We start from the raw sequence: 23,765 nt of genomic DNA on the forward strand, positions 1-23,765 counted from the left end.
TTTTGGGATATATAGTCACTATCCAAGTCTTGGAAGAGCGGCTTGAGTTTGGCCTGTGCGCTCCAGTGGTGAGGCCGCAGGCAGCGGTAGGCCAGTGTTGTCCAGGCAACCAGAGGGACTGTTTTTGAGGGGGACTGGGGCCTTCGAGAGATCTACCCTGCCTTCTAGCCAGGGTCCACGGCACTCAAGTGCTCTCTCGTGCCCAGTCTAGTGTTTGCTGGCGGGTTGAAGGTGATACTGAGCTGGATCCGTTGATAAAACCTGAGGCCGTGCAGATTACCTTCTCGCTTCCTGCAAGTCATTTTGTCAGCTATCAGAGTACCCATTGTTTATTGGCGTTGAAGGCTTAGCAAACACGCACTCTGCAGTTAAAGAAAGAGCTCTTGTCTAGGTATGTACGTATCACAAATGAGTTCGCGTCATCCACGGTGGCGGGATCTTTGCTGTTGTGCTATTGACATCATTGGAGAGGCTGGCAGAGTCGGTTTCTAGGGTAACTTTCTCAGCCAAGCGCAGCCTTGCTGCAACTCACAGCCTTGTCCCGTCTTGCCAGCAGGCAACTGCATCACAACCGGACACTCAAGGTTCGATAGACTACGAGGTACTAGTACCTCATTCCGTCTCACCTGAGGGAGTCATAGACAAACCCACATTCGGGGCACAGATCCTACGCGGTTACAAAGCTTGCTCAAGAGAAAATTCAGGTCTTAATACAATCAAGCCCTTCAATCAAGGCCGCAGATCCTCAAATCATTAGAGATATATAAACACACTCATTGAATTTAGTAAAAGAGAATGGACAAGTCATCCAGCAGCCGCCCTGATGACTCCCTCCCAGAACCTTTTGAGCCCCAGGACATGCGCTCTCGTCGGTTGAGCACAAGTACCATGAGTCGCAGCTCGTCTTTCTTCGTCCATCTTTGCAAGCTCTACCTCTCTGCCCCATCTCGCTTGGGCCCTCCTCTTCTCTAACATGACTGGATCAAGACGACGTACTCGGCTGTTCTCCATGTCCACTGCGACCTTCCTTGCGGCGAACCTCCTCACCAGGCTCTTTACTGTGATCTTTTCCGTAGCCTCCATCTCGTCTGCTTTCCTCTTCTGTGCTTGTATGGCGCGCCCTTCAACCCACGCGCGAAGCCCGTCCTTCAAGCTCTCTCTAATCACTTTCCGCCTCGTAGCCACGATGGCAGGCGAGACGCTGTGACGCACGCACTCTTCAGGCATGATATTGAGAGACACCAGACTGCTCATGCTCGGCCGTCGCTCTAGCTTGCGACCCAATCCATCCTTCAGTTTGCTCCTCTGTACGGCCTGATGTGACTGTATCAGGACCGGCGAGACCGGCGAGGAATAATTGGTGCATGTAGATGGGAGGATCGCTCTTTGTACCAAATCATACGGACTTGGCCTGTGCTCGAGGTTATGACTTAGCCGGATGCGTATCAAACTCTTGCTGATTTGGCGCGAGAGGACATTGGTCTTGCTTAGCCATATCCATGAATTAGGGGGACTAATGGCAGACCTGGACGGCCGTCGGGCCAACAGGATGGATAGCGTATGGGAGGCATGGTGCAGTCGCTGGAGATGAAGGAGAGGGTCGCAAGCGATCTCGCGTAGCACATGGCATGTGCGACTCACTTGGAGCAGATCGGGGATTTCCAGGAAGAAGAGGATGCGGAGGAGGACTTCTGGTGGTAATGAGTCGAGAGATAGCGACATGGTCGGAACGATATTTTCAATCAACTGGGGAATTGTGCGTGAAACGACAGGGTTAGGTCCCGTTCTTTATATCGAGGACTGCGATGAGGTGCAAGGGCGCTCCAAGCTTGGGGGTTTCGGGATCGAGTCGTCGGTGAACCTGGGACAAGTGTGTAACATGTAACAGCGTGATGTGATGCGGACTAGCTCGGAGGAGCAGGTCGCGTGGCTGGAAAACCACGTCACTCGGCCTTGGAAGCGACCAGTCGATGACGCAGGGGCCGCAGCGTGGTTGTGCCACAATTCAGTCTGACAGGCTGATCGTTGATTTTGGGCAGAACCGCTGCGCGCGATACCATGGAACATGGAGTACGAAGTACTGTGGAACAAGAGGATTGTCTGTCAATAGGTAAATATCTATTTGAAGCATCGAGGGGAGACGTGCAGTACTATTCACCGATTATCTGATGCTAAGCTGGAGAGCCCGCTCTAGGTGCTTCAGAGACGCCAGACTCCAGACCCCTCGCATCTTCATGATCCTCTTGCGGACGACACGGCATGGTATGGCATGGTACAGCACGGACCCCGCAGGTCTGGCAAACTCCCAGCTTCACAACTAGTAGGTGGGTGTCAAGAAAGACAGCGCAAGCATCTCGAAATAAAAGCAACCCCCAATCCAGTATGCCGTTACCGTTCTTCGAGCCTCCTGTAGCGCCCAATATACTCCAAGTGGCCACAGAACTCCAGTTCCCCAGGACTCCTAATTCATACATCCTCCATTGCACCAGCAGGCTCATCCTCCCCATCACTGTTGAAATCCTCCACCTCGCTCAACTCTCCGTCCGTCTCGTGCTCGTCTTCGTCATGATCGTCGTGGATGTTTGTAGCATACTGCGCGATGTACTCTTCATGACCAATTAATATTTTCTTGTTTTGATCTCATCTTGCAGGTCTGGAGCCTCACCTTTAACCCTAGCATCGTAGCTTCGAGGCTCCCGCATCAACAGTGCAGCCGCTTCTCCGTTCAAGGGATCGGTAGGGTTGGGGTATCGCAGGAGTTGAGGCAAGAAGACTTCAAAGATATTGATCATATCAAACATGGGTGACCATGTCTGGTTGATGACGTCCAAGCATACGGATCCCGACCTAGAAATCCAGATCAGCACAAGGCATCCAGCATCAACTGTGACTAACCCTTCGTCGATGTTTGGGTGGAAGATCTTGTTGACAAAGCCGATGGAGGGTGATTTGTAAGGATATTGATCTGGCAGTTCGACGTGAACTTTCCATTTCCCCTCAGCAAAGGGTGCTGCAAATGTAGCCATGCCGTCAGTCACCCCTGATCTTGCAGTAAACCGCCCGCTGGAGTCGTTGACGGGAAAGTCTTGCACTTACTTTCCGAAGGCCCTTTGAAGATGACGTAGAATTCCTGCATGTTGTCGTTGACCAGTGTCACCTCATAGTCGCTCATCATCAGCTTCATGACATCCGTCTCTATCCTCCGCTTAGGGCTGCTCATCGTGCCTCGCCAACTGATGATCTGGGTGGAACGTAGATTATGTTCACAAGAAGGATATTAAGCGCTTCGAAGATGCGTTCAAAATGTGAGAGGACGGTGGGTCGGTTCTGTGTCTTGGTTCCCAGGAGAAAAACGTGCCTATTAAATCTGGTGTGGCAAGATGCAGAAACGAGATCGGAGCAAAGAGTGATCACGGGAGGATGGCCGGGTGTTCTTGCGCGGATTTGGACTCGGCCTTTTCTTTGTCCTCGTGAGGGGTAGGGGCTTTGCAGGAGGGTTGAAGTCAGGCGAACAGGTAGTGAAGGACTTGTGTGGGCGCGAAGAAGGGGATGATGGCGGGATCGCAGTGAAAGCAGCGGACCTAGAGAGAGTGAAGAGAGGGAAGCAGGGTGTGAAGTGTAGATAGGACTTGAAGTCTACCGTGGTTCGGTGACGGAGGGGACTATCGCTGTGGTTGGAGACCGATTGATGGCAAGGGCAATAATGGGGGGATGGGGACCCTTGACTGATTTGGCCGGGCCTAACTGGTTTACCGGCTCGCCGCTTAGTCCAAAGCATCCAGGCCTTCACCATGCGCTGGTTGCAGCATGGACTAAGCCCTGAGGTTGTCATCGCACACACTACGCCAGGCCCTCACGCATGTCCACTACCCACTCTAAAGCTGATGATGGGGAATTCAGCTCGTCAATAATTATGAGGTAAGTACCTGCCCAGGTCCTGTTCATGTTCGGCGTCGAGACACGCATGTGTGTGTTGGCATGGCCGCCCGGCTATTGGCGCTTGGGTATAGTTGTAATTGGGGGATACGACAGCCTTGCAGTCACTGTCCGCCAGGCTGAGGATCTCGGTCTGGGGTTGGATGAACCGATAATTCGATCGTTGATTGATGAGAATGCTCACGCTTCCGAGGCAGCCATGGGCGTCACCCGGATGTGCCCTCGTTCGGCCGTTTGATTATGCTGATGGGTGGCAGTCGGCAGCCGAGCTGGCCGAGTGACGCCAAGGGACCAGAATCTCCCAACCGGTGCCTAGAACCGTCCCCCAGAATGCCTGAGCGCCCTAGACTCAATGGGTGCTAGGGCCCCGAGGCCGCCGCTTGCAACCAACAATAGCGCCTAGTGACCTCACTACCCCCCGGAGGCGCCCTGCTTGGTGCCTTCTGCTCGGCCCATTGTTGTCAACACCGAGGCTCAACCTCATTCAGAGCTTTTCTCAGATTTACGCATAAAGAATTCATCACGACGACAGTAATAAAACTTCTTCTTTCACCGCCACCGCATTCTATTCTGCAAAATGACTCAGATCAAACTGAAGTTCTCTTTCCTTGTCCTTCTTCCTCCCTCCTGCATACCCGTCTCAGAACTTGGGTGAACAAAAATGGCCTCAATCGCCCGCTTCAACCGAGTCTCGTCTCTCACAGGACCACTTCTCCGAGACACTTGTCGAATAGCCGTTCCACAAAACCACCGACTATGGCATCAAGTTCGCTGGAGCTCGCATGCCCCTTCATCCCCAGCTATGCTGGCTCGAGGCCAGAAGCCGGTCACGATCCAATCCCTCCAGAAGATGTATGCTGAGGACCAGCCCATCACCATGTTAACGGCACACAATTTCCCCTCAGCCCTGATGGCGCAAGAAGCTGGAATGGATATGATCTTGGTGGGCGACTCTCTTGCAATGGTGTCCCTCGGCATGCAAGACACTTCCGAGGTCACCCTCGACGAAATGATCGTGTCCGCACGCGCTGTCAGTCGAGCAGTAACCCGGTCCTTCACCGTCGGCGATCTTCCCATGGGTTCATACGAACTCAGCCCTGAACAAGCACTAGCCAGCGCGATTCGGATGGTCAAAGAAGGGCGTATGCAGAGTGTCAAACTTGAAGGAGGAGCAGAGATGGCGCCTGCAATCAAGAAGATCACGACTGCCGGAATTCCGTTGTGTGCACACATCGGTCTTACCCCGCAACGCCAGCATGCTCTTGGAGGATTCCGCGTCCAAGGCAATACGCTCGACAAAGCCATGTCCCTCCTCAAAGATGCCAAAGCTGTCGAAGAAGCAGGAGCGTTCATGGTCGTTTTGGAATGTGTTCCCCCCGATATCGCCGAAGAAGTCACCAAGGTCCTAAGAATACCAACCATCGGCATCGGTGCAGGGAACAAGACAAGTGGCCAAGTTCTCGTGCAAATCGACATGCTTGGCGTCCGTCCGCCCGATAGCTTCATGCCCAAGTTCGTCAAGAAATATGGGTCGATATGGGAAGCAGGATTGGCTGCCATTAAGCAATACAAGGATGAGGTCAGCGACCGAAGCTATCCAGGTCCTTCGCACGTGTACAAAGGTGATGCAAAGGTTACAGCGGCGTTCAAGGCGGCCATTCAGTCTGATGAGGCGCAGAAGGCTTGAATTCGCGGGCATTGTTTCGATCTTGCCCTCGTATGTTTCCGGCGTTTTGGGGTCCCTTCTCGAGCAAGCGCATGTCTTTCATCCGGAACAGAACTAGGACTGGGCTAGGTCATCCAAAAGCCGGCGTTGTAGAATAGCTGACGATCAATTGGTCGTCAACCTTGAAACACTAGTTTACCGAATCGAAGGCCTTTGTTAGCATGATCTCCTCTAGCTCTCCCGTTCAGCAACCCCAATTCGCTGTGCCGTAGAATGTAGCACGCAATCGCTGCCCTTAGCAGCATAGCAAAGGCGAGTAGGTCGCAATGAGAGCGCTTTGCTGAGGCGGATGACAGACAACTCAAAGTTGGGCACAAGGAGACAGAAAACGTACCCGATACAAGTTCCCAACACCTTCATCTAACCCTGGCGCAAAAACACTATTCACATAACAAAATAGTCCATCACCCTCTTTGACACCTACTTTTTTCCTTAGGAAATTCAACACCACACTGAATTTCGAGGAGGCACTAATCTTGAAGACTCGTTGTTTGAGGATCGGGGCCGAGCCGATGGGTTGGAAGCGGACAGAGACTGTCGCAACACACGGCGGTTAGAGGAAGAGACGGAAGCGATGGTAGGAGATAGGACAGGATAGAAGTGGAGAGGATCCTGTGCGAATTACCTTTTCGATCATCAATCTCTTCGACCTCCTTGAGTGCCTGGCTCGCGTCCTTGGGCAGGTTGGTCAACATGACGGAAGCGGTCATGCTCATGGGGAGATCTCCTCCAGGGCCAGAGTCATCTTCACCATTGCTGCCATTGCCGCTGTCATTGTCTGTTGCCTTTGTGTTTGGATCGGTATGGGTGCCATGCTGCTTGCCAGGATCCTGAAGAACTACCCTCGAGGGTTGCGAAGAGGATGACATGGCGGCCTAGTGAACCGATTTTCAATTCAGGTGTTTCGAACGAACGGAGTCAAGACATCAATGGATGAGGATTTGCGATCTGTTTGCTGCCTAGTCTCTTTTTGGTGGGTATCTACCTAGGAAGTGGTGATGGTCAACTGTGTACCTGCCTGCCCACGGATGCCGGTTCGTTCCTTGGTGCTTGCACGTGGTCATATCGCGTGGGATGTTGAAGTCTGCGAGGCTGGCGAGGCTGTCCAATAATAATTCACCAAAAGCCGGCCATGTGAAAAGCCCAACCAGCCCCAACTGACCCACCTGATCCTTCAATCTTCTATGCCTTTCAAGCCTTTCCGGGTCTTTCATGTCACGCATTATCATCAATCTCTCTGTCTCAGCGTACATTCCCCAAGCTTCTATCTGTGGCTCAAACTTTGGTGCATTGATGCATCCGTGGTTCCGTGGCTTTGACACCGCCAGCCCGGTATCCAACTTTTACAGCTGCCATCGAGCAAGTCAGAACCCCGAACAATGATCAGCTCAAACCCATGGTAGCAGCTTAACACTTCAATAGCCCGTCGGAGTCGCTTCACCTCTCAGTCACAACAACAGCCTGTGATCATTAGGAATATGTACCAGTTTCGTCGAGCCCTATGCTGTGCGCTCCGTCTTCACCCTCAACCAGGCGATCGGGGAGCTTGCCAAGTTCGCGGATCTTGAGCAACCATTTCTTCATCAATACTTTCTCCACTTCGTGAGTGCCCTTACGGTACCCAAGTCGCTCCAACATTTCTTCCTCCATTGCCTCTCTCATCAAGCCCCGGAACGCCAGCACTTGCTCTCGTGCTCGTCTGCCAGATGTGCTTTCGACCGGGTTCTCGCCCATGTGATTGTTTCTCCATTTAAGGAGTGCTTGACGCTCCACTGCGTTCTCTCGGACCTCCTGTATTCGGGCGGCCTCGTCCCCTGGAGAAGTTGTGAGACCAACCGCTCGCCGAAGAAGATAAGGACTCCAGCCTAGGCGATCTCCCTGTTGCAGCAAGTGTTCAACCATCTCATCAGCCCTCTTTGTTCTCTCTTGACCTGTTGCAAGCTCAGCGATGAAGTGCTGCACCAACCTGTTAACGTCAGGCACAAACGAGCTGTTCCTGAAATTGCTGGGTTTCCTGATATTGGCACTCAGCAGGCGCGCAATTACCGAACTCGATACTCCGTGGAGGGCGAGCCATAATATTATTTCACACTGCTCTTCACTAAAAACTTCATGAGCCGTTTGAGTAATAGAAGAACTTGGTCCTGACGCCAACTTCGCAATCAGCCTTGCTTGCGCAATTGCCTCGATATTTCTCGACACACGCACGAGCTGACTTGCTGGCTTCTGTGCTGGCTGGGAACCGCGTTGGCCTGGCTTTCCTTCCGGGGTCCTGCGTGTAGGAGAGACCACTTCTGCGTCAGGGGTAATCTCGAACAGTCCACTGGGGAAACGCCTACGTCGTTTCGGCGCCGGATGAAACATGCCATTTGCTCGCATTCTAGTTGGCACATGATCAATGATCCCTGTTGCCAACTGGCATACAGAGTCAGGCTCATCCGGCGGATCCTGCGCTTCAAATGATTCTCTCCAGCGCTTGCGTGTCGGACGTGAATTTTCACCCGCAATCCATTGTTCTACCGTCGGAAAAGACATTCCTTGGTGGTTTCGATTTTGCCGTGAAGCACTCTCTGAGTGAACTATCGGAAGGTCGAATATTTGATGGATCCCTGTCGCTGATTCAGCCTGGGCTACGTCAAACAGTCTGCGAACCAGCTCACCTGGAAGTTGTCCATCTTTATGGTGAAAATAAATGCGAAATGGAGGAAGTTTGGGTCCTTGTGGCTTAGGAGCGTCATGTCCAAAAATGGCATTCCCGAATTGACGACTTCCTGGCAGAAAGCCAGGCTGAAGTGTTGGTTTCGCTGCCGGACCTCGCCCTCCGCCCCCAGAGTTGACTTCAGTTCCAAAGGCTGGTCCCTCGGGCAGATGATATGGGAATTGAGAGTATACCGCAGCTGGATTGTTTGGACGCGTATGGAAAGGGCCATCAGCGACTAACCTGAGTGGCTCTCGGACCAGTTGTGGTGTATCTCTAACCCTTTGTTGAGTCCCAGGCTGAGGATGTCGGTGGAAAGGAGGTGGCATGTCTTCAGCCCATCTAGAGCGACTGCCGTCATTACAGTTTTGTGGATGGGCAAAATCAACCTCGTTGGCGAGCTCCCCTGGCTGGCATCCTGCACCATCATCGATGAACTGGTACTGAGGAGTCATACCGGGGTCAGAGGGGTGTCGACGCCTCTCCCTCATGTTGCAAAGAGCCCGCCTGGACAGTGGAGAAGCTGTTGACGTTTCGCTGCAAGCGGACGTTTGGTGTTGACCACGTCGTCGTCGCGTTGTGATGTGTGTTCTGGCGGGGTCATAGTCGCGATGATGTTACTCGGGCTATGCAAACAGATCCCGAAACGGCAGCCCGGTGTTATATGCGATCACCTGCAAGTGAAGACTATGGGTGAAGACGAGCAAGAGGAAGTTCATATGTCGAGTAACTTCAACCAGGGTGGAGTGAAGTAAGTTGATTCCACGAACTATATACGTGGCCCGGGACAATGTGAGGTGAGTGAATGATTCCGTTCTGTTGGGAGAGAAAGTGAGGTATGTCGAAAGGCGGACAAAAGGAAACAAAAGCAGATATTGTATTGTGTTGAACAAAGAACTTGCGGTTATTGACTGACATTTCAGATATCGCGATCTGGTATATTTTCATTCAGCCGTGAAATTGATACGAGTTCGAAACAGGTTGCTGGTGGGTTTATTGCAATACCTTCTCACTCGCTCTGCCGAATCGTATGTGCGTCCTACTCAAGGGAAGAGAGTAGTACTGCTTATTGTTTGGATATTCTATCATATGTACTAATGGCAGCGCGCTGGGCTTACAAACAGGAACGATCACGACTCTCCTCAAAGCTGGGGAAGGAAAAAAGCACGAAGCTTTGGACCAGGTAAGACGTGGTGCGTATGTTGATTAATGCCTTGCCGTCGTCTGCAAAGCATCTCGGCTATCCACAATGCTCTCATTATGCCAACCTTGCGGCACAAGAACAATCTATCCAAAACTCCATTTCGATGCTTTCATATTCACAGAGTCACCCATCATCAATAACTCTCAGGCAGGTCGCTAAAATCGGGAACGTCGGAATCACATTTGAACGAGGGAGAGTACGCTTTATCGGGCAATATTCCAGCCTCCAGGCCCAACATCCAGCTCCACTGCACAGCGCTCTCAGTCTTCCAAGTCCAGTAGAACCAACCCCAGGCTTGCTCAAAGCTGTGCATCTGGGCTTCGGCATACATCTGCAGAAACTGCTTGTAGGCAGCGCTGTACTGGCTCGGGTCAGCGTTGGCTTCCGCACAAGAACAAGGCGGCTCGGCACAGGTCGGTGTCAGAACTGATGTCGCTGGGTCGCCGGTGTCGAGTGTGCCAGCCCACCTGGAGCCGACACCGACGTTGTTCAGATTTGGTGTGCAGTCGGTGTCCGCCTGGGACCACTCTCCATCCAGAGTCGGACCCCATCCGGTTTGAGGGTTGTTTGCTGCAACCATTAGCCCAGTCCAACCTGAACAGGCGAGGTTGATTTTGTCTTGGTGCTTCAACTTGAGCTGCCCCGTGTTGAAGATTTGGTATTGGTGGGTGTCCATTACTAGGTTATCATCGACACCGTGGAACATGTCGTCCCAGCTATCCAGACTGAGAAAGCCGTCTCCGAAGACGATGCGTTGCTTAATGCCATTTCCTCGGATGATTGCGATGGCTTTTTGGTTCCAGTCAAGCACAGACTGAGGAGGGATTACCAGCATCTTTGGTTCATTGACCAAGCCATAAATGGTCACCACGTTCTTGTACCGATCTTGTGCGAAGAATTGGGACAGTTGGTTGTGGATGTCCAATGATCTTTGCGCATTGGTGGCGCCATCGGGGCCAAGTATCCAGCCGATATCGCCCTGGTGACCGCTGTGAGCCCATCCATTCTGACTCCCTGGGACGGAATGCAGGTCGAGGTTCACTCTCAGGCCGTTCTCTCGACAATACTCGATTGCTCGAAGCAAGTATCGCCAGGCAATCTTTGGTACGTATGGATCACCATCGTACGTTGTGACGGACCAATATGGATAAGGTATTCGTACATGGTCCAAGCCTGCGTTTTTGATGTCGATGAAACTTTGCTTTGTGATAAAAGTTGCGTAGTGCGTCTCGATAACGCGCTGCGCAGACGGCCCCAGCTTCTGCGACAGTGTCCACTCGTCGACCACGTTGGCTGAGGCAGGATAGTTGAACATTGACGGGGTGATGAATGGTTCTAGCGAAAGCCAACCACCTATGTTCACGCCTCTGATGGGCATCTTCCCATACTCCCACTGTTCGTTCAAAGCAGGGACGTTGTCGTTGGCTTTGGTGGAATCATCCCAGCTTGAATAGAGGCCCATGACCGAGAGACCACCAACCGTCTCGGCAGTGTATGTACAATTGAAATCAGCCGTGTCCATCCAGGTGGAAATGTCGGTGTAAGTGCCCTTTGCACTTGCCGGGATCGAACTGGGGTCGCAGTCATTGCTGATACTTGACGAGCCTCCGCTTGTAGTCGCCGAAGACGAAGACGATCCTCCACTGGATTTCTTGCTGTTGTTACTCACCACCACTGCAACAGGGATAAAAATTGCCAGCAATACTACGACGAGGATTACAAGCCACCACAGTCTCTTCTTGCGCCTTCCGTCGTCCGTGTCTGATCGTCTGTGAGCCTGGTATTCTTTCCCGTACCCGCCGCCACGTCCATGCGCGCGTCGGTGCTTCTCGCCCACTCTCCCTTCTTCCAGTATGGCACCACTAACATTCCTGTTTTTGTGCTTCCTCTTTCGTTGCTCTGCTGCCTTCAGGTTTTTGTATTGCTTCTGTTTCTTCTTGTTGCGTTTGCGCTCTTCGTACTTTTCTTCAAAATCCGCCCGGTCGTTGTACGCATTCAGCTTCGCCAAAGCATCGCTGCTCAACAGCTGACTACCGCTGTTGGTAGACGTTCCAGAGCTGTATTTTGCGCGGTCTCTGTGTTGTTGTTGTTCTTCCCTCCTTGGACCATCTTTCACCCCGCTCGAACTTCGGTACCGATCACTCGGTCGGCGCGGCCGTTTTTCTGGGGATGGAGAAGGCACAGGTGAGGCTTTGGCCTTTTCCTTCGGCGCTCTTTTCGGTGTGCGCGGCTCATAGTATCCTCCGTCCTCGTCGCTGTGCGAGAGACGGGGCGCGGGGGCAGGGGCAGGGCGCGAGTTTGGAGGACGATTGAACGCAGGACGTGTGTCGGCCCTCGCCGCAGACTCACGACGGGGCTTCGGCATGCAACTGGCGGTGTGTTTTCAGAAGGTTCATATCAGGTTTTCAGTCAGCCATGCTATTCATCGTTATGCGAGAAAACCAGAAGGTTTAGAACGACTTGTCTGCGCTGTACTGCTGGCTGTTACGCGTCATCGAGCTTGCGTGCAAGACTGGAAGTGCTGTTTATGGAAAGTTGGCAGGGCAACAGGGCAACTTCCCAGCCTTGTCGCCCCGCTCGCAGCTCTCACCCCGCCTTGCTTCCCCTTCAGCACCCGCTCGGTGCCCACTGTCATGATTCTGCAACACCAAGCAGACAGGCAGCTGTGTCGAATATTGCCACGCCATGATGTCTTCTTGAACCTCTTTCCACCTAGTTCCCCATCTCCGACTGCTTACGCTATACTTCATATCCGGTCAAGCTGGATTTGGTTTGGACCGACAGAGCCAAATCCCGGCCAACGACTACCTCTTGCAATGGCAGTACCTGCGGGCTAGTCAATGCTTGGGTAAGTCAATACGAGATCCCAAGCTCTTCCAGATGTGGAAGGTCTACTTCCCCGATGAGTTATCGGTCGAGTTTGTTGCAATCTCCTGGAGCCTGATTTCCTCAAAGTCCTCTTTAACACTGGGCTTTCTGGCAGTCAATTGAATCTATTCCGTTTGAAGAGACTGTCTCGATCCATTTTACCCGATCAGGGAGCAGGTTGATTCGGTCAAAAGAAAGCTCTCCATCCGTTAATCCTCGCCCTTTATCGGTCCTCGACATGTCTTCTTCAGACTTGTTATTTGGGTGGCTGTAAGGTCTTTAACAAGTAACCCATCTTGTGTATGCGACCTGCCTAAGGCCAACGATCAGGATGGCTTATGGCGTCTTTAATACTATTAAAGGTGGTGACAAGGCGAAAGAAATATCTCAAGGCTCCCAGCTGCCAATGGATGTTCATTTCATCAATGTCGACAGGCCTGGCCGTGTCCCCAACTGGCAACTGAGTCAAATCACAGCCCACGCGATGCGTAGGAACCATGAACGGCGTCGTTGTATAGAATTTGAGACGACAAGAGTACAACCTCTTCCGAAAGTGAACCAAATTAGGGGTGGTAAGAACCATGTTCCTGAACAGCAGAGATCGGGGAAATCGAGACCTACCTCCAACAAAGATCTAAATTCTCGAAGCCAGACGCTCCTGAAGCATTCGACTGCAGCCAATGCGAGTGCAAACGCACCGCCTGCCGGCGGAGACAAGGGGGCCCGGCCAATCTTGCTTTCCTCCCCATCACCCTGCTCAAACAAACATGGATCTTCTCCAGAGACGCTCTCAGCTGATGCTCCGGCGGACCCATGCGACTGCCCAAAATGTCAAGCCGAGTCATTAGTCCTTGCAGCTTGCTCTACCGACACCGTCTTCGGTGGCCTGCGAACCGACCCATTCCTACGATATCCTATTGGATCCCAGGACTATTTCCCTGCTGTAATCGATCATTGCAGGGAGATTATAGCACCGAGCCCTGCATTTTTTGAGCTTTTCATGACGCACGATGTTCTATTTGAGGCCATCATCACTTGGGTCCTATGTACCTACTTGTTGCATACACCCGAACTGAAGAAGGCTATGCTGTATCATTATGGCGGCTCTCTGTCAAAAATCAGGGAACGGCTCCTCTTACCGGGTTCTACTCGAAGGGCTGTGATGGCAGGTATTTCAAACCTGGCCGCTGTTTGCGTGCGTAATGTTCTCCTCCATGATTTGATGCCGTGTGCTGAGCTGAGTCAAGGCTTACTTTGAAGATGAAGCATCTTTCGCCATGCATCGCAACGCCCTTCGTTATCTAGGCCAGTTCAAAGACAATGAAGATTTGCGCAAACACGATATTGCTGCATCTACCAAACGTCCTTCCAGTTTGTGAGTTTGTCCCAATGCTGGCGGACCCCTGTCAACGTGGTTACAGAGATCTAACTTTGGGGTAACTCAGTCACGATGCCTTGTCGTACGCTCGACCAAGGATGAAGGGAACAGTTTCCAGAAAAGATGCCCTCCCCGAGAACAGTTCCTCGACTCCAATTGAGCTGGTATATCCAACCCTCCCTTTCTCCGTCGAACTGTCCGCCCGCCTCACCCGAGTTTGTGAAGGTTTCAGAGAGCTCGCGTTACGCAGGATCCTTTCGAGTCAGGTCATTGAACGGCTAGCCATGGAAAGAGGCCAAATCGTTCGCCTCGCATCGAGAGCAACACGAGACCGCGAACAGTCTCAGGCTCTCCGACAAAAGTTGACACCGATGGAGCGCCTGATCTGGTTGGGCTTCTCTGTGTTCCATCTCTACACTGCCACATACCAATTGGATCGCGAAGAAATGGCAGAAACATTCCTCGAGTGCTCGCGAAAGATGGTCCGTGGCTCTCCGATAGAAAACGATTGTCTTTTATGGGGTGGGTGCGTGGTCACAGCAACTAAAGAAATTGAAGGTTGTTCGCTCGTCCGGGGTGAAGTCGTGACTAGAATCCTCCTATCGAGGTTCAAGATGAGCATCGAGCAAATGAACGATGTGGCACGGAAATTTCTCTGGAACGAGTCGATGAGCTCTTGTCTGACAGCGGCCTTGCGTCACCGCTTTATCGTTGTGCCAGAGATCGAAGAGACGGCCGAGTGGCGTACATGGCTTTAACAAACATGTCCTGATCTCGTCGGATGGATACGAAATCGTCAAGTCATCGCTGACTACCTATGTGAAGCACCATTTCTCTAGGTGGATTTGCGGCAACAACCCCGTCGCACTATTCTCCTGTTGACCTCGTTTAGGTTATCAATTTCTGTCTCAACAGGCGACACTGAAATATCCTTGGGAGCGTCATTCGGGCTCTTTCACAGCGGCGAGAGCTGACTCCCGATTGCGCTCGTTAGTCTCGGACACATATGAGTCGAGATATGGCGGAAGATCCTTGACTTTGTTGGTGTCACTGGGGATTGGGGTGTCGAAAGCCTCATACACCGGCACCACTCCCGTCCAGGTGTTTTCAGTGATGTCGGATCTATTCTCGTCTTTCGCCTCGTCATGAGGACCTCCTTGCCGGATCTTTCCGCTGCCAGTTTCAACCTTGACTCTCAGAATGGTGGTAGAAGCCATCTCCACGTTATCAGGAGGGACTCTGGTGTTTTCCCAGCGCCCATCGACAACCTTGTTGGTGATCAAGCGCATGGCGTACAGTTTCTCCTCTTCCGTTTCCACCGGCTGAGCGTGTCCTTGCAAGACGGCAGATCGATAGTTATAGCTATGGGAATTCGGGGTCAGGGACAAGACCAGGCCATCGACTTTGGTGGCAGCGACGCAGATGGGCAGGCCGTTTGGAGATTCTCGAGCCAGGCGCATTATCCTTGAGCTGACGTAGCCATGAAGGTAACAGTCAAGCGGCTCATCAATGCTGGCCGAGGGATAGTCAAATGAACCCATGACCCCAATCATGGGCAAGATTGCTGGAAAGGGTTGCTCGGGGCTAGGAGCGAATGAGACATGAAGGACCGAGGTGGTGTTGATGATGGAGTGAATTACCCCCAGGTCATATGTCCCTACAAGATAGATGTCGGTCTCGAAACAGCAATGCGGAAGGGCGGGCCATGTTACCTCTGTTGTTATATCGCTTCACAGTATTCTGGGGTTTCTTTGGATACTCGAGATGGCGCACCATGATTGCTCGTGGCCGGCTAGGACTTTCTTTTCTTCTTTTCCAAGGCCGACGGCGATTTCACGACGTTCTGACGGTCTGAAGGATCAGCATTTGCACATCTCAGGCTGTATATCAATGGCTAGGTGAGTCATGGCCGTGCTGGCCCGTGCCAGATCGAGAAGGACTGGTATATCAAATCCCAAGGGCGTCAGTGGACGAGCCCCAAACAGGAAAGTGCACCCGAGCCCGCACCTGGCTGGTTGGAGAAGAGCGTCAACCTTGTCACACGGGTCAAAGTGATGGATTGCAACATGTTTCTCCAGTTGAACACCTCGATCCTTCACCCATCGTGTCATCTCACTGCAGGCATTGCTTCGGAGCATGTCGATGCGGAGGACATTATGGCAGACGCTCATCGGTGCCAATAATGCCCTCTGCCATTCGCGTGGTCTTGGAGCGACAAGACGCCAGAGGCCACAGCGGCGCCTGTATAACACCCTCACCATCAATGCTGCCGATCTGTCTTTCGGACAGCCCGTCCATGAGACTCACCCGCATGTCCTTCAGCCAGGGGAGCTGACCCCAGGCATAACAGCGCAGGAATATGCCGATCGCCGCACGAGACTCGCAGCCAAACTGCCAGACAAAGCCATCGCCATCATTGCCGCAGCCGATGTCCAGTTCCGGTCTGGCAGCGTCTTTTACGAGTTCCACCAAGATCCCGACTTTCTCTACTTGACCGGTTTCAATGAGCCCGAAGCTCTCGCTGTCATTGGGAAAGATACCACTGGTACAGACCATACCTTCCACCTGTTCGTACGGGAAAAGGATCCCAAGGCAGAGATTTGGGATGGCGCAAGATCAGGCACACAAGCGGCAAAGGACGTCTTCAATGCAGACGAGACGGGTGACATCTCCAAGCTGAAAAAGATCCTTCCGGACTTGGTGGGTGAAGCTTCTCAGGTGTACACGGACATCACGAGTCCCGATCCCAATCGATCGGCTCTCCAGCGGTTCCTCTTTGGGGCGTCCCGTAAGACCACCGACTTCGCCGCGCTGATTGAATCAAGGAAAGTCCACCGGCTTCGACCGATCATGAACGACCTACGAGCCTACAAAAGCGCTGCCGAGATTGAGCTTATGCGAAAGGCCGGAAGAGCATCGGGACGAGCCCACACGGAAGCCATGAGGAAAGCATGGACGCGCGAGAAGCAGCTTGACTCGTACCTCCGCTATCGCTTCATCGCGAATGGATGCGACGCGAGCGCGTTTGAACCTGTCGTTGCTGGAGGGAAGAATGCGTTGAGCATCCACTACGTTCGCAACGATGATGTGCTGCGGGATGACGAGCTGGTCCTAGTGGACGGTGGTGGGAAGTATGGTGGCTACATCGCCGACATCACGCGGACTTGGCCCGTGGGAGGTAAATTCAGCGATGCACAGAGAGATCTGTACCAAGCAGTCCTCACGGTGCAAAGGTCGCTGATCTCTCTTTGCCGAGGCAGCGCCAACATGTCGCTGGACAAGCTGCACAATATCGCGGAAGAATACCTTTCCAGCGAGCTACGGCAGATCGGCTTTGACGTCTCCTCCAAAGCCATTGAGAGGCTGTTCCCGCATCACTTGAGCCACTATATCGGGATGGACGTGCATGACACGGTGGGATACACAAGGAAAGTGGTGCTGCAAGAGGGACACTGTATTACGATTGAGCCAGGGATTTATGTGCCCGACGACGCGCGGTGGCCTAAGCACTTTCGGAATATGGGGGTGCGCATCGAAGACAGCGTCAGTGTGCAGGAAGACAGTCCGTTTGTGCTGACGACCGAGGCTGTGAAGGAGGTCGTCGATATTGAGGCCCTGAGGGACTAGTGGGCGTGTATACAAATATGCTGGAACATCTCCGCTTGTTGCTCCGTGCTGTATGTATAGATATTTTCAACAACCAGACATGCTCAAAGTCGCAGAGACTGCCGTCTTGTCGAGACGAGCATGATTGAATCCCTTCTCGTCCATTATTTTCGCCCGTCGTGTGAGATATTGATTAATCGACGCTCGATGCTGACTTTGGACCCTCTTGACCCTCCTGACCCTCGAATCCATCCATCGCCACAGTCGCACATCGCCGCCTCCAACCATTTTAATTATTTTGACACCCGAGCCCGTTTTGTCTTCCTTGCAGAGCACAGAGCACAGAGCACAGAGCACAGAGTAATACGGAGGGTATTTTGAGGGTAGCATTGGCGGCTGTCCCTCGGATTGAATTGGACCGAATCAGTGCCAGCAACTTCATAACTCTTCCATCTCGTCGTCATCACCACAATCGGTGACAATGACGCTCACGAGGGATGAAAGCGGCACGCCACACCAACACCATCATCCCACAGAGACAAGCCCTCTCCTCGGCAGCGAGAATGGCGCCGCCGTCGACCCGGAGAGCGCGCAATCGGTTCCGGAAACAGGCGCCGGCGAGATCGCGCTGGCCGAAGAGCCCAGTACCAAGAAACTCGTCGCCATCATGGCCGCAACCTGGATTGGTGTCTTTTTCGCTGCCTTGGGTACGTCTCTGTTCTTCTGATCGATTCACGCCCCAAGCGGACGTTCCCCGTGACTGCTTCTGACCAGCACGCTAACAACAACAAACAGACACGACCATCGTTGCAACCCTGACAGCCCCGATCTCGTCCAGTTTCGACTCGCTGTCCCTCCTTTCGTGGCTGGCGACGGGCTACCTGATTGCCAACTCGGCGTGCCAGCCGCTCTCGGGCAAACTGACCGACATCTTCTCGCGGCGATGGGGGCTCATCTTCTCCAACGTCTTCTTCGGCGCGGGCACGCTGGTCTGCGGCCTGGCGCCCAGCGCGGGAACCATCATCGCCGGCCGCATCGTCGCCGGCGTGGGCGGCGGCGGCCTGACCTGCATCGCGACCTACATCACCAGCGACCTCGTGCCGCTGCGGCGACGCGGTCTGTGGCAGGGCTACGGCAATCTTGTGTACGGGCTGGGGATGGGGCTGGGCGGCGTGTTTGGCGGTGTGCTGTCGGACAAGTTGTCGTGGCGCTGGGCGTTCCTGCTCCAGGTGCCCTTTATCGCCGTGTCGACCGTCATGGTCTTCTTCCTGATCGACATCCCCGTGAACCCGAGCACGAAACCGCCCCTGTCGCGCATCGACTTCCTCGGCTCGGGATTTCTCGTCTCCAGCCTCGTCCTCCTGCTCCTAGGCCTCAACACAGGCGGCAACCAGCTACCCTGGGACCATCCGCTCATCATCACCAGCCTGCTGCTATCCCTCGCCACTTTGGGAGTCTTCATGTACCTAGAGTCGCAGCCGCGCTGGGTGCCCGAGCCCGTGCTGCCCGTGGCGCTCATCGTGCGCACCCGTACCGTCCTCTCGGCGTGTCTGGCCAACTGGTTCGGCACCATGTCCGCCTTCCTGGCCATCTACTACGTTCCGCTCTACCTACAGATCCGAGGCCTGTCGGCCACGGCGGCCGGGCTGCGCGTCGTGCCCTTGGCGGCGGCCACGTCGATCGGCAGCCTGGCGTCGGGGTACGTGATGCGCGTGACCGGGCGGTACTACGTGCAGATGGTGGTTGTGATGGCGACCTTCATCCTGGGCGCGGCGCTGATCTGTAGTTTCCAGCTGTCCACGCCGCAGTGGATGACGTACGCGTTCCCGACGCCCCTGGGCTTCGCTTACGGCGGCATGCTGACCATCACGCTGGTCGGCATGATCAGCTCCGTCGACCACGAGCACCAGGCCGTCATCACGGCAGCATCGTACGCATTTCGCTCCACGGGCTCCACCATCGGCATCACCATCGCCGGCGCCGTCTTCCAGAACATCCTGACCGATGAGCTTAGGGAGAAGTTCGGCAATCTGCCCGGCAGCGAGGGCGTCATCAGGAGGATCCGCGACAGTCTGGAGGGAATCAACCACCTGCCCCCAGGATGGGACAGGGGTATCGTCTTGGACGTATACATGGACGCCTTGAAGGGCGCCTTCGTCTCCGGCCTGGGACTGGCCGTGCTGGCCGCCATGGCCGGCCTGGGCATGAAGGAGCACATCTTGCACAAGAACCTCGCGAGGAAGTGAGTGACTGAGTGAGTGAGAGTCGAGACCGAGAGAGATTCCATTAGAAGGAAGGCCTCAAGCACCTACGTACGCGGCACACATACCATACCATAGCAACCCGTGCAAAAGGGGCGAGGGGAGAGTCTATCCATATGGGTTCTGATGTAAGGCCTCTCCATCCATCTTTCCATCTATCCATCTATCCATCCATGTATCTATCAGTCAGTCGAGGAAGCCCAAAAGGATACCGGCGTCAACCAAGCAATTACGACCTCGACCTCGACCATGAACTCCGGGCATAGCCGCGTAGGTGTGGATCCGAATCGTACATAAATGAAACATAGACAATTGGGGCGGGCAGGGTCAGGTTTTTTTGCCCAGAGAATTGAAGACGTGTCCTTGTGTTTCTGTTTCTGTTTCTGTTTCTGTCTGTTTGTGTTTGGTCCTGGCCTAATTATGTGCCTGCGTGCCCATGCCTGTAAGAGCTCTATATCCGGCCAGGTCATGGTCAAGAACTCCTCGGCGGGAAGGGCCATTTGCTTCTCAAAACGCGTCCTGGGTGTTTGTGTTTCTTTTTGTTTTTATGGTCTTTTGCCTATGTACCTATCTGTGTACGTCCCATGAGACGCTCCAGATGCTCCAGACGAACCCACTGTCGATGTGACCCGGCGGTCCTTTTGACCGGCAGACCTGGCCTGGTTTGACATGGAGCTTTGACTCTTGACCATGGCTGGCTGACTGGCTGGATGGCCCTGGACTCAGTCCGGCGCTGGGCACCTTTTCGACCTGCATGTATGTCATTGTTCTTCTCCAACAGCAAGCAGCCAAAACAACCTCGGCAGCTGGTCTCAGCCCGTTGCATGTGTTTGCACATGGTGGCGTATGAAGATGACGAAAGTGTTTTCGCCCGTCATCACAGAGGCTCAACTGGACGACGGTAGCTCAACTGAAGTTGGAGGAGTGGCGCAACGGTAATATTCTGGCATTTTGAACAAATCGGATGATGAATCTCGTGGTGAGCCACACCTTGTACCACATGTAGGTACATGCGGGTACGCAGCGAGGAGGTTCGGGGCATGTAAGATGCTGCAGACACGACACAGGTACGTGGTCCAGAGGAACCCGAACGCAATGGGCGATGGATGGTCTTTTTGGGAGCATGGGGCATCAAGATACAAAAGTAATACTGCACCCCTGCCTCAGGTCAGGTTCCTTGATGTAGAGCACTCATTCAATGATTGGAAAGTGGGTTCAACCCATACATTGCAAAACAGAGATGAATGCCTCAATGTCGTATGATGTATCCTGGTGCTGGAGTCGCCTAAAGGTTAGATAGATCAAAACTTCCCAGCAGACAAACAAATCTATATTGAAGGCCAGTCACTGCCATACCTGTGCGTGAAGGCGAAGCGGCCACTATGCTGAAGAGGCTGCTGCAGAGCAAAGCTGTGTCTCTCCCCAGCAGAATGCTCTCCCCCTGGGACGGACAGTCATATCGCCGCAGAGCCGCAGAGTGGCAAAGCGCTGTTCGCAACAGAGCTCGTGACTGCTCAGTCCTGGAGAAGACCGATCGGCTAGGAAGGCCAGTTTGTCGAGCTGGAAGAGGGGGTAGTTCGGGCCGTAGATGTTCGCTCATCTGATGTGGCAAGCTTCGGTAGGTTTGAGACAAAAGTGACCCTAGGTTGGTGAGGGTTCGCCTCGTGCATGAGAATGTACTTGAAGCGGACGGTATGAACCTTGGCTTTGCGTTAGTTCTGTGTTCAAACTCTCCCTGCGGAGAGCTGTAACCTCGAGGTGAAGTGAGGCGGGACCTTTGATAGCCAGTAACAGCCATCAGTCCACCTCCTGGCCTCACAGGAGGAGGTCCCCAGTCTCTAGCCAATGCAGTAATAAGCGAGAACTTTGCAGGATCCTCAGCTCGGCAAGTGGTGTTGGACGGAAACACTTCCAGCAGAGATTCCCATCTATCCGTTTTGAGCGCGATTGTTGGGGGAGAGGAGAGAGACACGAAACGGTTGCTCTATGAAAACTCGCTTGAATTGTGGTGAAAGAGGAACGAGTAGACGAGCGCGCTCAGCTGGATCATAATCAGGCTGAGGCAAGCACGGTCCGCCGGGTGTTGAGCTTAGAAGGCGCGAGCAGACCCGTAAACCACGAGACCCGGATCCCTGTTGAATTGGGCGGATGAGCATCCACCTCCTCGAGGTCGGTAGCAGCACTCAGATCGACAAGGGGCCCAGTGTGCTAGGTTGGACAATGACCAGCACCAAGCCCGAAGTGGCGAATGGCATGGATAGTTCTGTAACCGCACGGCCAGACGGCCACGTAGAGCTCCATCCATGCATGGTCCCTTCATGAAGCTCTGAGGTGTTCAGAGCTAGGATGGCCGGACCGGCTGGCAGGACGAGGATTGCTACGGACCTCCAGACTTTGCTTGCTCCAGAGCGCATTGCATTACCCCAGGGCATCTGCAGGAAGTGTAAATGACAGTTTTGACAGCAGCCTCCACCAATATCGTCGAGCCAGCTCAACATCATGCACGAGGTTCTCTGCGTTAGGCTGATGCTGGAGAGAATGTAGAGGAGATAAGCCCGATGCCACTATACCGCTCGATGACGAGGGAGCTTGTTGGTCTCTGCTGGCAGACCGATATCCTGGTTAATCATGACGCTGAAGAAGAAATGATGATGTAGCAGACTGATCGGCAAATCAGCAGCCAGGGCTCGTAGCAGAGTTGTATGCTCTAGGCAAAGTCAACGGATGCTGGAGAAGGGATCCTCTCCCCCCCTGGTTCCCCCCTGGCGGCGGAAGGCTGACAACCCTCTCTTTCGTGAGTGCTCGTGTCAACCGCCCATTAGCCATGTTCTCTCGAGCTATCGATCTTACACTCCGCAAACGGGTGGAAAAACGGGTGGAAAAAGGGTGGGTCCAGCCCCTTGCAAACTCAGGCGCAATGAAATCCGCTCGCGAGCTGGGCCAACGACATTGCCACTCCATGCACACTCTTGAGGGCGCCACGCTGGAGACAGACCGTCCTGGAACGTATTGATTGCCAGAGGAAAGCTCTTGGGTCCGAGCCTTTGACGAGACACGATATGGCATGTCCTTCCGTCGTGGAAGGTCATGCTTGCGGTTGTGATGTTGCCGACGGGCCGGAAAAACACTCCAAAACATCCGGCCTGGCCACAAGCTGGTTGACTGGGTTTATAAGACGGAAAGCATAGCCCTCTGGCCGTGATCCGCAAAGCTGTCGGGGCCCTTGCAGTGCGGGCCGTGGAAACAATGACCCGCCATCATCGTAACTGCTGGGGCGTAACACGGCTCCATACCGAAAAGTGCGTGTGTTCTTGGTTCCTTCCAGATTCATCCACCTGTTGGCTTCTTAGCTTGGGCGGGTCCAGAGTCCACGACTCAAAATCTGCCACGCCGCATCACGTTGAAGAGAAGCATAGAAAACGAAACAAAGTTTAGCTTACCATGCAGTGGTAGACGTTGTGGTCAAGGCCGAGAAACAGATGATCCGTCAGAGATGAGGGGGGAGACCAGCTCACATCCACTGAGGGTCTCGTGCATGGCGCAAAATGCATTCTCTCGCGTCACGGTTGGTTCGCCACTACCATTTCGACAGCGGGGAGAGCTGTGACAACCGGCATCTTCTGACCGCAAGTGACCTGATGATTCAACTCGAAGCGAATTGAATTAGTCTCTGGTCAAAGCCACCGACATGTCTCACATAGCAAGGATCGGCGGAGGAAGGCTCGCTCGAAAGCTATAAAGAGGGTTGGAAGAAGATTGATCTGTCGAAAAGAATTCCAATCCATGGTCTTGAGCTTTGGCAACAAAAAGTGAATCGTGTTTCAGACCAAATATTCCACGCACACAGCGAGGCCTGGCCTCCAATACATCTGCCCACAACCACAACTGAGTAAACAGTGACCTCCCAGAACGCCCCGCTGATATTGGGGATCAACAACAGACCTCTGACGACGGCGGCCTCTGGTCCAGAATTTTGGCACCATAGCGAAGCTCCAGCCCAGTTGAGCAGCTGCTGCTCACAGGTAAGACTTATCAGCAAAGATCGAGGACGCAGAAGTAGCTCGACTGAGCCGTGTCTGACTTTATGC

At 53.5% G+C, this 23,765-nt stretch overlaps 10 protein-coding genes across 10 annotated transcripts; 4 read left to right on the forward strand and 6 right to left on the reverse strand.

The window, feature by feature from the left end:
* Window positions 1-804: 804 nt before the first annotated feature.
* On the reverse strand, window positions 805-1,722 carry Z519_03265 (uncharacterized protein; the record flags this gene model as incomplete). Its single annotated transcript, XM_016761016.1, has 1 exon — window positions 805-1,722. The coding sequence occupies one exon, from the start codon at window positions 1,720-1,722 to the stop codon at window positions 805-807; it is 918 nt and encodes a 305-aa protein (XP_016622866.1).
* A 744-nt stretch (window positions 1,723-2,466) lies between these two features.
* Window positions 2,467-3,220, reverse strand: Z519_03266 (ubiquitin-conjugating enzyme E2 8; the record flags this gene model as incomplete). Its single annotated transcript, XM_016761017.1, has 4 exons — window positions 2,467-2,606; window positions 2,666-2,847; window positions 2,896-3,010; window positions 3,097-3,220. 4 exons carry the CDS (start codon window positions 3,218-3,220, stop codon window positions 2,467-2,469), a joined length of 561 nt encoding a protein of 186 aa, XP_016622867.1.
* A 1,377-nt stretch (window positions 3,221-4,597) lies between these two features.
* Z519_03267 (3-methyl-2-oxobutanoate hydroxymethyltransferase) lies at window positions 4,598-5,623 on the forward strand (the record flags this gene model as incomplete). Its single annotated transcript, XM_016761018.1, has 1 exon — window positions 4,598-5,623. The coding sequence occupies one exon, from the start codon at window positions 4,598-4,600 to the stop codon at window positions 5,621-5,623; it is 1,026 nt and encodes a 341-aa protein (XP_016622868.1).
* Window positions 5,624-5,897: 274 nt separating this feature from the next.
* On the reverse strand, window positions 5,898-6,531 carry Z519_03268 (uncharacterized protein; the record flags this gene model as incomplete). The annotated part of the gene is made up of 3 exons (XM_016761019.1): window positions 5,898-5,942; window positions 5,997-6,196; window positions 6,288-6,531. The coding sequence occupies 3 exons, from the start codon at window positions 6,529-6,531 to the stop codon at window positions 5,898-5,900; spliced, it is 489 nt and encodes a 162-aa protein (XP_016622869.1).
* A 601-nt stretch (window positions 6,532-7,132) lies between these two features.
* Window positions 7,133-8,851, reverse strand: Z519_03269 (uncharacterized protein; the record flags this gene model as incomplete). Its single annotated transcript, XM_016761020.1, has 1 exon — window positions 7,133-8,851. The coding sequence occupies one exon, from the start codon at window positions 8,849-8,851 to the stop codon at window positions 7,133-7,135; it is 1,719 nt and encodes a 572-aa protein (XP_016622870.1).
* An 846-nt stretch (window positions 8,852-9,697) lies between these two features.
* Window positions 9,698-11,929, reverse strand: Z519_03270 (uncharacterized protein; the record flags this gene model as incomplete). Its single annotated transcript, XM_016761021.1, has 1 exon — window positions 9,698-11,929. One exon carries the CDS (start codon window positions 11,927-11,929, stop codon window positions 9,698-9,700), a length of 2,232 nt encoding a protein of 743 aa, XP_016622871.1.
* An 834-nt stretch (window positions 11,930-12,763) lies between these two features.
* Z519_03271 (uncharacterized protein) lies at window positions 12,764-14,568 on the forward strand (the record flags this gene model as incomplete). The annotated part of the gene is made up of 3 exons (XM_016761022.1): window positions 12,764-13,627; window positions 13,680-13,807; window positions 13,878-14,568. 3 exons carry the CDS (start codon window positions 12,764-12,766, stop codon window positions 14,566-14,568), a joined length of 1,683 nt encoding a protein of 560 aa, XP_016622872.1.
* Window positions 14,569-14,751: 183 nt separating this feature from the next.
* Z519_03272 (uncharacterized protein) lies at window positions 14,752-15,586 on the reverse strand (the record flags this gene model as incomplete). Its single annotated transcript, XM_016761023.1, has 2 exons — window positions 14,752-15,467; window positions 15,523-15,586. 2 exons carry the CDS (start codon window positions 15,584-15,586, stop codon window positions 14,752-14,754), a joined length of 780 nt encoding a protein of 259 aa, XP_016622873.1.
* Window positions 15,587-15,946: 360 nt separating this feature from the next.
* Z519_03273 (uncharacterized protein) lies at window positions 15,947-17,437 on the forward strand (the record flags this gene model as incomplete). Its single annotated transcript, XM_016761024.1, has 1 exon — window positions 15,947-17,437. One exon carries the CDS (start codon window positions 15,947-15,949, stop codon window positions 17,435-17,437), a length of 1,491 nt encoding a protein of 496 aa, XP_016622874.1.
* A 460-nt stretch (window positions 17,438-17,897) lies between these two features.
* Window positions 17,898-19,662, forward strand: Z519_03274 (uncharacterized protein; the record flags this gene model as incomplete). The annotated part of the gene is made up of 2 exons (XM_016761025.1): window positions 17,898-18,123; window positions 18,212-19,662. The coding sequence occupies 2 exons, from the start codon at window positions 17,898-17,900 to the stop codon at window positions 19,660-19,662; spliced, it is 1,677 nt and encodes a 558-aa protein (XP_016622875.1).
* Between the last annotated feature and the right edge of the window lie 4,103 nt (window positions 19,663-23,765).

This window comes from Cladophialophora bantiana (assembly GCF_000835475.1).
Source record: "Cladophialophora bantiana CBS 173.52 unplaced genomic scaffold supercont1.4, whole genome shotgun sequence".
Classification (NCBI taxonomy): Eukaryota; Fungi; Ascomycota; class Eurotiomycetes; order Chaetothyriales; family Herpotrichiellaceae; genus Cladophialophora; species Cladophialophora bantiana.